Source organism: Bidens hawaiensis, unplaced genomic scaffold, assembly GCF_021521415.1.
Source record: "Bidens hawaiensis isolate Kalapana, Puna unplaced genomic scaffold, B.hawaiensis_p1.1 tig00007270_1, whole genome shotgun sequence".
Taxonomy (NCBI): Eukaryota; Viridiplantae; Streptophyta; class Magnoliopsida; order Asterales; family Asteraceae; genus Bidens; species Bidens hawaiensis.
Window position 1 is genome coordinate 54,759 of NW_027491503.1, and position 16,942 is coordinate 71,700.

The 16,942-nt window shown below is 36.8% G+C and overlaps 1 protein-coding gene and 1 pseudogene across 2 annotated transcripts; both read right to left on the bottom strand.

Moving 5' to 3' along the window:
• Positions 1-2,687: 2,687 nt before the first annotated feature.
• On the bottom strand, positions 2,688-4,207 carry LOC143634873 (wall-associated receptor kinase 5-like). Its single transcript, XM_077102842.1, has 4 exons — positions 4,096-4,207; positions 3,841-4,005; positions 3,505-3,747; positions 2,688-3,460 (listed from the first exon to the last, which is right to left on the bottom strand). The coding sequence occupies exons 1-4, from the start codon at positions 4,205-4,207 to the stop codon at positions 2,688-2,690; spliced, it is 1,293 nt and encodes a 430-aa protein (XP_076958957.1).
• Positions 4,208-6,177: 1,970 nt separating this feature from the next.
• Positions 6,178-9,693, bottom strand: LOC143634915 (phospho-2-dehydro-3-deoxyheptonate aldolase 1, chloroplastic-like; annotated as a pseudogene). The gene is made up of 5 exons (XR_013153960.1): positions 9,139-9,693; positions 8,007-8,284; positions 7,639-7,912; positions 7,314-7,559; positions 6,178-6,468 (listed from the first exon to the last, which is right to left on the bottom strand). The product of XR_013153960.1 is annotated as a phospho-2-dehydro-3-deoxyheptonate aldolase 1, chloroplastic-like (transcript).
• Between the last annotated feature and the right edge of the window lie 7,249 nt (positions 9,694-16,942).

Genomic DNA, 16,942 nt, shown 5'->3' on the forward strand with positions numbered 1-16,942 from the left:
TTGAACAATTGGATATAAAGATGACTTTTTTACATGGAAATTTAGATAAGATATACATGAGACGACCAAAGGGATTTGAGGTAAATAGTGAAGAGGAAAAGGTGTGTTTGTTGCAAAAATCATTGTATGACCGGTCTCAAGAAATCACCAAGGCAGTGGTATATATGATTTGATAAGTATATGGTTACTCATGGTTTTGATGATAGTTGTGTATACTTTAAAGAATACATCAAATGTAATTTTGTCTATCTTCTATTGTATGTAGATGACATGTTAGTTGCATGTAAATATAAGGATGAAATAAGGGCTACTAAAGATCTGTTAATGGCTGAGTTTTATATGAAAATACTTGGGTAAGAAAAGAAGATATTGGGTATGGAGATTTGGAGAGATAGAGAGTTAAAGAAGTTGAAGTTATCTCAGGTGTCTTATGTTAATAAGGTGTTGCATAACTTTGACATGGCTAATAATAAGTGTGTCACAACTCCTTTGGCTCAACATTTTAAGTTGTCTAATCAAGATTCACCAAAGACAGAAAGAGCAGACTCTCATGAAAAATGTTCCTTATGCAAATGTTGTTGGAAGCTTGATGTACTTGAAGGTGTGTACAAGGCCATATATTGGGTATGTTGTTAGTCTTGTAAGTAGATATTTGGCTAAGCCAGGTAGAAAGCATTGGGAAGTTGTTACATGGATTCTTAAGTATCTAAATGGTACCAAAGAGGTTGGTTTGATCTTTGGAAGAGGTATCGAAAGTGATGAAAAAATGGTGTTGGGCTTTATTGAATCAGATTTTGCGAAAGATATGGACAGAGGAAGGTCTATAACAGGTTATGCATTTATGGTTTGTGGTGGTATGGTGAGTTGGTAAGCATCTTTGCGGCATGTAGTAGCTTTGTCTACTACTAAATCTGAATATGTTGCTCTAACCGAGTTGTTAAGGAAGCATTGTGGTTAAAGGGACTTATCTCTGAAATAGGGGTAAAACTGGCACGATCAGTGGTAATATGTGATAACCAAGGTGCAGTGCAGTTAACAAAAAACCAAGTTTATCATGAAAGAACAAAACGAATAAATGTCAAGTTACATTTCATTCGTGATATTGTTAGTTCAAAAGAAATTGAAGTAAATAAGGTGGATACAATGGAGAATGTTGCTGACATCTTAACAAAGGTGGTTCCAGGTCCAAAGTTTCATTATTGCTTGCAGAAGTTAAAGGTTGACTTTAATAACAAGGTGGAGATTGTTAGGTCTGGTGTTAACAAAGTCTAGGATCATTCCTGTCAATTCTCATAGTTGAAGGAGTTTTGTCTAGACATGATCACAGCTAGTAAGTACAGGGGCTAGATGTGTAATTTTGTTGTTCTGTTTTTGTTAGTCGTTATAAGACGATTAGACGGATTAGAGTTTGTTACTTTTCTTTAACCCGTTGAGTTTAGGGTTCTTTTAATTCTGTAATCTTGTTTGTAATTCGTTCTAATTCTTCGTTTCAATAATAATTTCGATCTACGCTATTTTCCTTTTAGTGTTATTGGAGTGATTTTTCGATCTAATTTTAGCATCTATCATGTTCCATAGTTTTATTACTCTACATCAAAAGTAACCTGATCATGTTCAGTACAACAAATCAGTATCTACTTTTTAACAATGTTTTGATCAATAGTAACTTCTTTACTAGTTAGTTTTTTCTATTGTAATCATCTTCTTTTTTTGCACTAAGTTGTATTGCATAGGTGGTGCAAACAAGTTTCTTCACAAAAACTTCTGATTATTCTGTTATAATTTTTATCTAACAAACTAGACCAAACACTTGACCCATATGTCACATGTGCAGTCACAAGTTTTGGGTCCAATTCATATGAAAAAGAGAATTTAGTATATTTGTAGGGAAATAAGATAGCTCCTAGACATAAAATAGAAGACATATTCTTGGACCTTTGGCTTTAACCATACAAGACATATTCTTAGGCCCACACACTTATTTAACATGTTCTCCAAACTCAACATTTAATCCATCTACTTCGAATTCCTTACTTAATGCAACCTTTGTCACCACTTTCTGATCTTGAACACTTTTTTCAAACAGAGTTTGTTGCATCACATGTTTATTATTTTTTCCATCTATCAGATTTGGAGATAAATTTGCTCTAGTCTTTGTTCATCCAACATTTCAAACCTCCTCTTCTCACCAAGGCATTCTTCCTTTGACAAACATCTTGCAACTTATGCATTGGACTCACAACCTAGGACTAGAGATTCAACTAAACTTTGTTGGGCTTTTCTTACCAACGTGTGGTCTTCTAAACATGCGATCAAAGACAAAGGTCCAAGCATAAATTAAGGTGCTAGAATTTAGCCATTTGTTATGCCTTTTCTTTTATGTCTAGGAATCGTCTTATTTCCCTATATATAGATGATAGGAATAAGCTGAAATATATATCAAATCCTCTTTTGATTTCTTAAAAAAAGCATGTGTAACGTGTTGACTGCTTGATCTCATAGCCTTTTTGGTTTATATTTCCGAGCTAATTTCTCAAACATTGTGCGTCCACAGAATGACGTGAACGTGTTAAGAGATCGAACTATGTGGTCGACAAATATAGAAACACGAAACCAACTTACTTTAAAAAGGAAACTATTAATAGAAAATATTTATGCAAATAGACTTCAAGTGAATAGATTCATATCTATATACTATCAGCTTCAATTGACAACAAAATACATCTTAATTGTTTCAACTCTTCTTTTATTTCCTTCATTGTGGGCCTTGTCTTTGCTTCAAGATCAAGGCATCTAACTGCTATTTTAGTAACACATTTCACTACCTTAGTATACTCAACTCTTTTCAGTTGATCATCAAGAACTTTAACCAATGCATTTTGTTCCAGTAGCGAACCAAAGTATGTTGCTGCACCTTTATGGACTATTAGCGATATCTCTAAGGACTGAATATTTGTTCCCGTAAGTAACTCTACAAGAACAACTCCAAAACTGTAAACATCACTCTTCTCGGTTAAGTTACAGGTTCGAAAGTATTCAGGGTCCACATACCCTGCGGTTCCTTTAACAAAAGTTGAAATATGAGTTTGACCAGGAGGAACGAATCTTGATATCCCAAAATCAGACACTTTTGCAGTAAAATCATCATTCAACAGTATATTTGATGGCTTCACATCTCTATGAATAATGCATATGGTTGAATGCAGGTACGAAAGAGCTTCAGCAATGTCTTCTGATATCTTCAGCCGTTTGTCTAATGTCAATATAGGATCCTTTGCATGTATGTGGTGACATAAGGTGTCATTGGTTACATATTCATACACAAGCAAGGGAATATGTGTTTCTAGGCAACATCCAAGGAGTTCTACAATATTTGGATGAGTGATTTTTGATAGAATGATTACCTCATTCACAAACTGCTTGACTTGGCTTTGGTCAATTACTTTAGACTTCTTGATCGCTACAATATTGTCTTGTCTGTTAAGATTCCTTTGTAAACCATACCATAACCGCCTTGGCCTATAACATTGGCATCATTGAAGTTGTCAGTTGCTTTCTTCAGCTCTTCTTCTGTGAAAATTTTTGCTTTGTTCCCAGTATCTTTGCATATAAATAGCATTTCCTGTAAGATGATACCACCATTTTGCTTGAAGAAGTCCTTTCTAACCTCGATTTTTCTCTTTTGCTTAACTCTCCAATAAACAAAAGATATTGTCAAAGCTGCACCGATGACACCTTCAATGAAACCTGCATCATATATTTCGACATCAATCTTCTATTAGTCATCAAAGGGTACCTAGCTACCTCAACTATTTAATTATCTTGTGTTTGTGTGTTTACCTTTAATGAAGGATGTATTTCCTGAGCTATCATTTGTGCACTGTACACCTCTTTTTGTATCACAATGGGGTCGTTTCGGGTGAACACAAGAATAACTCCCATATGTGTTCTTACAATCTCCCGGCAAGAAATCACTGAGTTCCGGAGATTCACACTCATTGACATCTAATTGAAAACATGAAATCAACTGGTTATCATAATAATCATTGCTGCATATATATTATTTATATGCAAAACATGTAGTGTAGACGGTACCTTGACATCCGTTCCGGATGTATGGGTTTCCCATGTATCCCTGTGGGCATTTGTAGCGATAACCACGAAGCATGTCTTCTCCATTAACACGTATACTTTTGTCTTGGCACATATAGGTTCCTTTCTCCTTTTGAGCTTCATCACATGCTGTATTCCCAACAGACTAATCACACACCACCACCAGGGAAGACTTGTTTGCGGTCAAAGACGTGCTATGATCACCATTAGCGATGTTAAAACTATGTTTATCCACAAGGAAAGCATAACCACACATATTAGAATACAATACTTTTGTGTTGTTTTATTTGGTCTGACAGCAATTTTTGCATGTGTCATGTTCGGAGGAATGAAAGATTTGCGACACTCAAAGCCTAGACATGACCCATTTTTTGTACTTTCCAAGTTATAGAAGTCTGTTAGGCTCTTTGCGGTCGCAGCAGGCTTTGCAAGTTTAACATGGGTTTCAATGTAGTTTCCTGCTCCGACAAAATTGTTTAGTCTGCTTGAGAAGGGGAACCTGGACATATTATATGAATTTGACAAACCATTAAGTAAACTCCATAATTCGCCATAGCAAGCATGAGCAATAGGGAGATTAACAGTTAGATGGCCATCTAGTTTTACCTCTAGAGCTTCTATAGATATAGTTGATCCTTCAGAAGAAGAGCTGAAAGCTTGATTTAAGCAGGGAACTGGCGTTGTTGAGTCACATTCTATGTAATAAGACTTGCCCACATAGCAGGCCTCTTGGATTCCGAATGGGTGATGTATAGTAACATTTCCATGTGTTTCGGGCAGTTGACGGTAGCATTGTGTAAAATTCGCCAACCCAATAATTAAAGTTTGCAGCAGCAGTACTAATTGAGACAATTTCATTTTGCTAGCTTTTAGGGGTTAGTATCATATGGTGCTGGATATATTAGGCACAATTATTGCCTGTAGTTGATAAGCTATTGCTTAAGGTTCCTAGGAGAGCATGATTCTCCTAGTATTTCTTTCTTTGTATGCACCAGTTGTCTTTTTTGTTTCTATTCTTGCTACATTTGGGTTTAGCAGTTGCCTTCATTATAAGATCCATACAAAACATTTGTGACACCTCATACTCAAAATCAACTTTGCCCTTTATTTCACCTCCCTTTCTTCAAAAATCTTTTGCTTTCAATAATTCCAAAAAAAAAAAAAAAAAAAAAAAAAACATTTGTTGACTATGAATTACTAAACAGCCTTTAGTAATTTATCTATCTGAGACCTCTAGATAATCAACTACCTAGGCCAAGCCATGGTGTATAACTATAAGCATAAAATTACAAAATATAATGGGTGTTTCCAAGGTCGATCCCTTGATTGTTCTTTATTTTTTTGATTTCTAGTGACCACCTTCTTATTAAAAAAACGTTCTCATTTCTGGTGGATTGCATACGCCGAAGAAGGCTACATTCTATTGTTTTATAGCATTGTGTCTTAAAGGTTGTAAATGTCTCTAGATCCGCTTTTAGATCTATAAGTGAAATAACTAGAACTCCTTAACTTAGGGATCACGGACTAGGTTAGGTCGTGTATGTTTTACTATTGTTAATTTGTTGATTTAATCTGGGCAATCCTTTTATGATTATGTTTTAAGTATCTTCTAATAATTCGTACAGTCCTAACTCCTAAGTTTAATATACATTTAATGGGTCACAATATCCTACCTTTTGTCTGTTAACACCAACCGAATCCATGTGAGTAACCCGTTAATGCCATATAAATAGGGCATATATAGTGATCTTTATCAAGCATGTAAGGATCGCAAATACGAAAAACCCGAGTCAAGTTTGGAACCTAAAAACATAAGATCTCAATTCTTAACCATCACCCTATATCATATGCCATTGAACTAGAAGGCCAAATGACTGCCAAATCCGTTAAATTCCAAATGAGAGAAAATTAAAGATCTATTAATGCCAGATTAATAAGCATATAATTTGACCCATTTGTAGAATCATAATTATTCTTGCGAATCATTACTCGTATAAAGATCTCGGATGTCTTAAAACCATGCACAATTACACTAGATATACATATGCAACAGGATTTATTTATATATATATAAGAATAAACATAGATAAATAAACTTAAAGCTTAGTTAAACGATCTCGCGGCATTTCTTCGCTTCCGTAAGCGCTCAGCGATGATAAAGGCTAACTCAAGTGACTGAGAGGCATTAAGCCGAGGATCACAATGGGTGTGGTAACGTGACCCCAGATCATCAAAGGTCACGGTTCTCGACCCACCAATGCACTCGGTCACATTTTGTCCAGTCATTTCAAGATGAACCCCTCCCGGGTGGCTACCTTCTTGCTCGTGCACATCAAAGAAAGCTCTCACCTCCGCCTGTTACAAGAATAAAACAAATAGTTGTTATAACTTGTTTTCATAATAACTTAAATGATCTAACCAGGTTAATGAATCAATTATGTACTAAATTTATTTAACTGCAATAAAAAAAAGGGACCAAGGCTAGTCATCCACTCGTTTTAAGACTGACATGTTTCAAGATATTTTGTCTAAACGATACTTAATTAAAACGTGCTTTGTACACAACAATCATTAAGGGTAGTTTCAACATATCGGTCCCCCTGATAGCTACACTCTAAAATAAATAGACCGTGTACAATCCATTTTGGACCCACTCCAATAATAATAACACATGGGGTGGTCCGCGATCAAACAAGTGGCACGAGAATATACTAATGAGATGCTCTATTAGTATCACTAATAATGCTCATCGAAGAAAAGTGCTCCTACATATCAACAACCCCGTTGGTGTCAGTTTCGATCCATTTAAATAAAGGAGTAGATATGTGTCACGTTTTATCTTATACCGGTCAAAAATAACATTTAGTTGTAATAATATTGATATTGTAATCATAATTAATTTATTTTTTGTTACAAATTTACAAAAGAGTGTTTGTATACCCATCATTGTGGACCCGTTTCCGTGACAAAACATTTTGACATATTATTCAACCCGTCCAACTCATCCGTCTTTCCAATTTTCACTCTCATTGTAAAAGGGCCACACTCAAACGTGAAGCGAAGGTAGCCTATTAAGGTCCAAAGCGTGTCTAACAAACACAAAAGGTCTTTTTCATGTCAAAACACAAATAATGCAGGCAATTTAGGGCAAAACATCGTGAAAATACGAAACATGTATATGACAAAGATGAGTGAATTACCCTGATAGCAACAAAGGGACGAGTTTTTAAACCATTTGGAGCCTTAATCGTGTTCCCATGCATAGGATCCGTGACCCAAGTAACAATTTGACCCGCTCTTCGAACTGCTCTAATAAGATGAGGAAGCTTCACTCGCATGGTCTCCGCTCCCATTCTTGTTATTATTGTAATCCTTCCAGGTTTGTTCTCGGGATTCAAGATGTCAATGATCTTGTTTAACTCATTTGGATCCATTTTGTCACTCACCTTAAAAATAAACTTGTCAATATAGTCTTCTAACAGTGATAAATAAAAAGTATAGATTTGAGTTTAACATAAGATATACCTTAATTCCAAGAGGGTTTGCAATTCCTCTTAGGAATTCCACATGGGCACCATCCAATTGACGGGTTCGTTCCCCGACCCAAAGGAAATCCGAACAATCGTAGTATAACCCGGACGTTGAATCTAATCGCGTTAAAGATTGTTCATAAGGCAAGTGTAAACATTCGTGTGACGTCCAGAATTCAGTTGTGGTCATGATCGGATGATCGATTGTAAGGCCAGCAGCCGCCATGAACCCAAGTGCATCATCAACTTGGCTCGCTAGCTCACGGTACCTAACCGAAAAATATCAATCCATTGACCCATCCTTGTAAAAAAAATTCCTCAATATTTTATGAACCAAATAATTATGAACCTAAATTACCATACTTGTCACCTTGTTCACTATTTTCTGTAAAATCAAGGTTCCACTGGTTAACCCTTTGCAAGGCTGCATAGCCTCCAGTGGCAAAAGCCCTCAAAAGATTAAGTGTGGCTGCAGATTGCGTATACGTTCTGATCAATCGTTGCGGGTCTGGTGCTCTTGATTTCAGATCAAATGCATCACCATTAACATTATCACCTCTGTAACATGGTAGCTTCACACCATCCTTTTCTTCAAAAGAATCCGATCGAGGCTTCGCAAATTGGCCAGCCATTCTTCCAACCTGTGATTAAACTTTAATCTATCATATACCCAGAATCCAAAACAATTCGTATTCAAATGCTCTGTAATTTATGGATGGACATAAAACCGAAATAACTTATCCAAAACCGGAATAACTAACATAACCGAACCCAACTCAACCTAAAACCGACGGTTTGATTTATGTGTTTTCCAAAATCGAATTTCAAATTCGGTTTTGGTTTTGCATGTACATAAACGTAAAAGACCGAACCGGGATTTATAATCAAACCAAAATTTGTTATAGAATTTATTGCATTAAAAGTTTTCATATTTGAATTTCAAGCAACTAAACAAATTATATGGATAATAATAATAATAATAATAATAATGGTATATTCCAAATATATTAAAAAATGATGTAGCTTTCTGTATAACTAACAAAGTTTTCATATTTGAATTTCAAGCAACTAACAAAATATAATAATAATAATAATAATAATAATAATAATAATAATAATAATAATAATAATAATGGTATATTCCAAATATTAAAAATTGATGTAGTTTTCAGTATAACTAACAAAGTTTTCATATTTGAATTACAAGCAACTAACAAAATATAATAATAATAATAATAATAATAACAATTAAAATAATAATGGTATATTCCAAATATTAAAAAATGATGTAGCTTTCTGTATAATTGAAGAAAGTGAAATCAGTAATCTAGCCAAAAATTATGTTACAACTTTAAGTAACTAAAAAAAAACTTGTGACTTATAATCTATATTTTCACATATTCAGTAATTTATAAAATAAAAATAATGGTATATCTCAAAAACAAACAAAATGGTGTAGCTTTCTATATAAATGAAGAAACTGAAAATAACTAACCTTAATAACTGGCATTTGACCACCAAACATCAACACAGCACCCATTTGAAGAATAACTCGAAAGGTGTCACGAATTTAATTAGCATTAAACTCCTTAAAGCTTTCAGCACAATCACCACCTTGTAACAAAAACGCATTCCCCATTGCGGCCTCACCGAGCCGGTCCTCCAGGTTTCGAGCTTCTCCCGCGAACACAATAGGGGGGAAAGCTTCAAGCGTCTGGAGGACCGACTCAAGGTCGCTTTGATCGGGGTATTCTGGCAGTTGGAGAGCCTTCTTGGCTTTCCAACTGCTTACGGTCCATTTTGGTGATGATGTTGTGATGTTGGATGTGGAGATGGTGGCTGAGGTGGCGGGAGAAGGTGGTTTTGAATTTGATGGGTCCGGGGAGTGGACGGCGGAGACGAGGCGGAAGGATGAGGTGGTGGTGGTCGGAAAGGATTTGAGTGGTGGTGAAAGAGATTGAGTTTGGAGGAGTGTGTTGGTGTTGTGAAGAGCCATTTGTTGTTGGGTGGTAGAGAAGTGAGACAAGATGAAATGAGATGTATAAGTGGTTATTATAAGGACGAACGAGAGGTTTTTTTTGGCTACATATAAGAAGTTGGTTTAGGTGGTAGGTTGGAAAACATAGGGGTATATTAGTAAATGACTATTTCATTATATAGGTTGAGAAGGGTGGGGGGGGACACTCCACTCGTCACTTGTCCGAGTTGAGTGAGTGATGGGCATATCGCTCTGTCGTATTCGAGTAGTGATTGGGAGCTTGGTTTTCGGGTTGTGGAACGCAGGGCGAGAAGATGAAATTGGATTGTTAGCAATGGTCATTTGACCGTTTGCCGGTAGATAAAAAGGTAATTTTTTCAGTTTTTCATTATACGGATTTAGGTCATTTCCATTCATTTCATACACAACCAAGTTAAAACAACTCTACTCATTCTTTTTTCAACCTATTATTGTTTTTGTTCATATGAAAATTTTGATTTAAGTGGTGTTGGGTTGTCTTCTTACTTATCTGATTCTAGTGAAATTTCACTACTTTATTGTTGGAAATCTTGTATTAATAATAATCAGAAAATAAATAAATAAGAAATAATCGACACAGTAAACCGGGCTTCTGTTTAACACAATTCCCTTAAACAGATTCTCGGTCTGTTCCCAGGGTACTCCGGTCCGAAACAGAATCGGTGCTCTGCCGGACTCGGACACTTGCCTGAAACGAAATCGGAAATAACATTGTTGCAGTAGGAAGAAGATGAAGTGTGTTTGTTTTGTGTGATAAACTGAAGAGCTGGTCTTGTTTATATAGCCATACAATCACAATAATGATAATCAATATTGCTAATGACCATTAAATAATAATAATATCAAATAATGACCATTAGTGCAGATTATAAAACTTCAAATCATAATCATTTTCTTAATTATTATTAATTGTATTGACTAGACCAAGTTTGAATTTCAAAAACAAATTCAAAAAATTGTCTCACGCTGGCTCGGGTTTTTGGAGTTGCATTCGTGTCCGCGGGATGTGCGGGCACGCACGAGTTCAATGAATTTCTAGTCCAGAAACCCAAATTTGCACCACCCCCCCCCCCCCGGCGCGCGCGCGCGCGCATAGGACTTGTGGCAAAACATGTCAGTTCGTTTGTCATCATCTTTTCTCCTCATCGCTAGCCTGTTTCCAATAGGGGGAAGAGAAGGTCTTTATAAAGAATTCAAATGGGTGTAAGGGCTCTACCTTATAAACCATTCATTAATTTGTTCCCAATCCGATGTGGGACAAATATTACCACTTCCTTCATTCACACACTTAAAACTTTCAACAATCCCCCACATGAATAGAGGTCGAAACAACAACATTAATCCGATTAGATTTCAGCAGTTGAATCTTGCATACAATAGGTAGGTGTTATCCTTTGAACCTTTGCTTATGAAGCATACTTAGCCCACTGGCTCTGAGTAGACTGTGATGTCTTTGAACTCGTTTGCCGTTTGTGTAGACGACAATACACTTCACACAAGACTCTCCCTGACAAAGTCAAGTCCTCATAGTTATGTTCGTTATGGCCATGGACATGCGCCTGGTTCTGCAAGAGCTATTAAGTGTTGTGCCCGACAACACCCTTCGAAGCGACCCCACTTCTCTCTCACATAGGTGATTCACCATGTATGACTACCTTGGTCTCATTAAAATCCATATGCTTAGCCTCACACTTGTCACTTTTAGGAATGGACTAGGAAGGTTACTTTGCTACGTGGTAAACTCCCTCTTAAAATTGTAGGGTTATCCCCCCCCCCCCCACAGTGACCGCACTAATTCATACAATTAGGTTTTCCTATTGAACTCAACTCTTGGGATCTCCAGTCTGTTGAGTTAGGTTTCCTTCGCATGAACTTTGATTTTCCAAGGGCTTCAGTCCCATTCCCATGAACTTTGATTCATACTTAGGCCTTTTGTTAGCGGATCCACAATATTATCCTTTGACTTCACATAGTCAACAGTGATAATTCCAGTAGATATTAGTTTTCGTACCGTATTATGTCTACGTCTAATATGTCTATTCTTACCATTATACATTGTGCTATGAGCTCTGCCAATTGCCGATTGGCTATCACAATGTATACAGATGGCCGATGCCGGCTTAGGCCATCTTGGTATATCCTCAACAAATTGACGAAACCATTCTGCCTCTTCGCTCGCTTTATCTAGGGCGATGATTCTGATTCCATCGTGGATCTAGCTATAACCGTTTGTTTAGACGATTTCCACGATATAGCAGCACCTCCAAGTGTCAATACATACCCACTTGTTGCTCTGGAATCATTCGTGTCAGATATCCAATTTGCATCACAATGTCCTTCGACAACTGCTGGATATCTGTTATAATGTAACCCGTATTCTCTAGTGTATCTTAGGTACCGAAGCAACCGAATCACACAGTTCCAATGACTTGAACTTGGGTTGCTTGTGTATCTACTTAGCTTGCATACAACATATGCTAAGTCGGGTCTAGTGCAACTCATAAGATACATCAAACTGCCAATAATTCTTGAGTATTCCAACTGGTTAACGGGTTCACCTCTATTCTTAGCTAGATGTTGACTCGTGTCAATGGGAGTTTTAGCTACATTAGAGTCATTCGCATTAAACTTCTCAAGAATTTTGCTCACGTAATGGGATTGACTTAAAACAAGTCCATTTTGGGTTCGTGTGATTTTAACTCCCAAAATCACATCCGCAAGACCCATGTCCTTCATGTCAAATCTTGCTTTTAACATGTTCTTAGTGGACGTTATGATTTTGTCATCACTACCAGCAATGAGCATATCATCTACGTATAGACACAAAATGACATATCCATCGGATGTGTCCTTCACGTATACACATTTGTCACATTCATTGATTTTGAACCCAGCATCAAGCATGACATGATCAAACTTTTGGTGCCATTGTTTAGGAGCTTGTTTCAATCCATACAAGGATTTCACAAGTTTACATACTTTCTTTTCTTGCCCAACGGCTATGAAGCCTTCAGGTTGTTCCATGTAAATCTCTTCCTCTAGATTTCCATTCAAGAAAGCCGTTTTTACATCCATTAGGTGAACTTCCAAGTTTCTAATGGCGGCAATGGCAAGCACCAACCTTATAGATGTTATTCGCGTAACTGGAGAATATGTATCAAAGTAATCTAAACCTTCTCGTTGTTTATATCCTTTGATCACCAACCTTGTCTTATACTTATCGATGGCGCCATCAGGTTTCATCTTCTTCTTGAAGATCCATCGATATCCTAGTGGTTTACACCATTGAGGAAGATCTACTAGTTCCCACGTATGATTTTGTAAGATAGAATCTATCTCACATATGATGGCCTCCCTCCACTGAGGTCCTTCAGCGGAGTTCACCGCTTGTTGGTACGTTTGAGGTTCCTCTTCTACCATGTAGGTAAGAAAATCAGGGCCGAAGGATTTTTTAGTCCTTTGCCGTTTACTTTTTCTGATTTCAACCTCCTCTGTCTCAGATTGTTCCCAAGGTTCATCTCCAGTACTCTCGTTTTGAATACTTTCCTCAACCGGTCTAGAATAGCTCGGTTTTCCTTTATCCAAACATGGGAACTTATATTCAAACCATGATGCATCCTTTGCTTCTATTATGGTGCCATTGTTTATTCCGGGATTCTTGGAATCATGCACAAGAAATCGATATGCACCACCAGGAAGGGTATATCCTATAAACACACAATCCACGGTTTTGGGTCCTATTAGTAGGCGTTTTGGTGGAGTCACCACTACCTTGGCTAGGCACCCCCACACTCGCAAGTATTTATATGGTGGTTTAATTTTCGTCCATAACTCATATGGAGTTAGATCTTTCTTCTTATTCGGTATCATGTTTATGACATAATTAGCCGATAAGATAGCTGATATACATGTATTTATACATATTGAATCCCGTGTAAAGTTGTGTTTCTTTAATGTTTTGAGTTCGGTTTGATTCGTGTTTCGTTTATCTTTCTTTAATTTAAGTTTTGAGTCAAGTATGTTATGTTTATCGTGTTTTATATCTTTTGGTGTCTTGCATGTTAAACTTAATTCTTTCTATCATTTCATGCGAAGTTTATGCTCGTTTTGCTCATCATTGGTTACATGATTACTTCACTTAGGAGTTTTGATTTATGTTCATGTAGATGGTGGTTTGAAAGTTAAGGAAAAGATGATCTAGAAGGTTCTTAACGTTACTTTATGTTCAAGAAAGAGATCTAAGATGATTTTATAACAAATAACAAGCAAAAATTCGTAGGCTACTCATATGGGCACCGCGCCCCGCGAAGGAAAAGGGCCAAGGCGGTCGCGGGGCGCATAGGCCTTCTGGTCAGTAAAAAAAAGCAAGTCGCGCCGCGCTAAGGCAAAAGGCAATATGTCTTCGCGCGGCGCCTAGGGCCCCCTGGTCAGCCATCTTTGCAAGTCCAAGCCCGTTACTCGCTTATATAAAAATCTCTTGCAAACCTAGCCTAGTTAGACATTATTGGAGCCGATTTTCCAAGGGTTTGTGAAGGTTTTGAGGCTAGGAATCAAGGAGGATCATCAAGCTTTCATACGGGTGTTCAAGGATCAATCGCAAAGGGTTTTATCGCTCTAATTTTGTTCCTTGTTCATTATTTATCATGTCTGTCCTCTTTGTCTTTAATACTTGTTTAGGATTGTTTTCAATAATGATTCTAGGCTAGACTTCATGTCTACCTAGGTTTGATGAACATGTGTTGACTTGATTCTTGCTTTGTACTAATGTTTTGATTATGGTTTCGTTATTTTAATAGTAAAAGACTTGATTTTGCTTTCATGATGCATATGAATGTTTATTACCTTGATTGATTGTTAAGTGTAGCTTCACATAGATCTTATATCTCTTGATTGTGTTCTTTAGATTTAGGGTTTATGGTTAATCATTACTTGATGTTTTGATTATTGTGATTGAATGGGCCCATTGGATCATAGAAGCTAGTTGATAGTTGGTTAGGGTTTTGAATGTTTTGCTAAATTCCAATAGCTGTGAGGTGAGGAGTTGTTCATGTGTCTTGGTCAATTGCATGCTAGGATAGTAGTGACAATATTCTTGCTTATTTTGTTGATCCATGTTCATGATGTCATGTTAGCTAATCAAGTTATCTAAGGTTTAGTGTTTCGTAAGATTGCTTGTTTTAGATACTATTAATTAACCCTATTTGATAACCGTAAGGAAATAAATTTAACTGATTTCTTAATAATCTAATATTCATTGTTTGGGATTTCGTTTGATTCAGTCAAGGGTCCTTTAGGGTTTGTTAGATGAATATGTTTAGAAATCAGTTTCCATAATCATGTTATTGTCCATTGCTTGATTATTGTTGATGCATGGGATTCTTACCTAGGTAGATTCCTTCTCTGATTAGTTTTGATCTTGTGTTTAATTGCTTATTTCTTGTTTACTTGTTTATTTGCTTTCTTAGTTAAATCCTAGTTTAAAAACCCCCTTTAAACATTAATAATAAATAGTCGTGTCGTAAGTCGAGTCTAATTAGTTAATTAACGTAATTTATAGAGTCCTGTGGGTTCGATATTCCGGACTTACTTAGCTTTAGTACAATTGACCGGTTCACTTGCCGGTGTTTTGTGTAGTGGAGTCTTAAGTCTAGTTTTTTATTACTTGTTTAGTTTAGTTAATATTTAATTGACTGTTTTAAGCACATCAGTTGCTTCCCCCCACATGTCCGGGCTTACCCCAGAACTTATCATCATGGCATTTATCATTTCTTTCAAGGTTAGGTTCTTACGTTCCGCTATGACATTTGATTGAGGGGAGTAAGGAGACGTGACTTCATGTATGATTCCTTCTTTTTCACACAAGTCAATGAAAGGTGAAACATATTCACCTCCTCGGTCACTCCTTACTCTTTTAATTTTCCGATTTAGTTGATTCTCAACTTCGGCTTTAAATAAGATAAACTTATCAATAGCCTCGTCCTTACTTTTAAGTAAGTAAACATACCAATATCTTGTACTATCATCAATGAACGTGATGAAGTACTTGTTCCCACTACGAGTAGGAATTTCTTTTAGATTACACACATCGGTGTGAATCATCTCGAGGGGTTCGGTAAATCGTTCAATCTTTTTGAATGATGATCTTGTTTGTTTTGCTTCGACGCAAGTTTCACATTTATTATTTGAGTCAATATCGAATGTTGGTATGCATTTAAGTTTAATCAAATGTCGAATTGAATTAAAATTAACATGACCTAGTCTACCATGCCAAACATTAGAAGACTCAAGCATATAAGCAGAACTAGTAGCATTCTCATTCATTTTGTTAAACACGGTTACATTCAACTTGAAATACCATTAAGGGCATAGCCCTAACCAACATACACACTATTTTTGGTCAACACGACCTTATCAGACTCAATCACCATTTTGAACCCAAACTTGTTCAACTGCCACCCCGACACAAGGTTCTTACGAATTTCGGGAAAATACAACACATTTGACAAAGTAAGTTCCTTTCCCGAAGTCATCTTCAAAACCACATTCCCCTCACCTTTGACTTCGGCCGTAGCGGAGTTACCCATAAACACCTTTTCTCCATTAGTCACCTCTTTAAAAGTGCTAAAGAGACTTTTGTTAAAGCACAAATGACGGGTAGCCCCCGTATCGACCCACCAATCTTTGTTATCTTGCCCAACCAAGTTAACTTCGGTGACCATAATCGAGAGGTCCGTGACCACCGCAACAAGGTTCTCAACCTCACGAACCATGTTAACTTGTCGAGCATTTTCTTTCTTTGGAAGCTTGCACTCATTGGCCCTATGGCCTTGCTTTCCACAATTATAACAAGTTCCTTGGAACTTCTTTTTCTTCCCAACTCCCCCCTTAGGACCAAGGTTGAAGCCTTTCCCATGATTTTTCTTTTCACCATTTTTACCCTTTGAAGATTGGCCATGTTCAACAACATTGGCCTTTGTTGTTCCGGGACCGTCAATTCTTTTTAGTGCAATTTTTTATCTTCTTCAATACGAAGATGAACAACAAGATCTTCAATGGTCATCTCCTTTCGCTTATGCTTGAGATAGTTCTTGAAATCTACCCAACTTGGTGGTAGCTTTTCAATAATGCAAGCAACTTGGAATGTCTCACTAAGCGACATCCCTTCCGCATGAATATCATGAAGAATAACTTGCAAATATTGGACTTGACTCATAACAGTTTTTGAGTCTATCATTTTAAAGTCCAAGAATTTAGCCACCACAAATTTCTTAGTACCGGCATC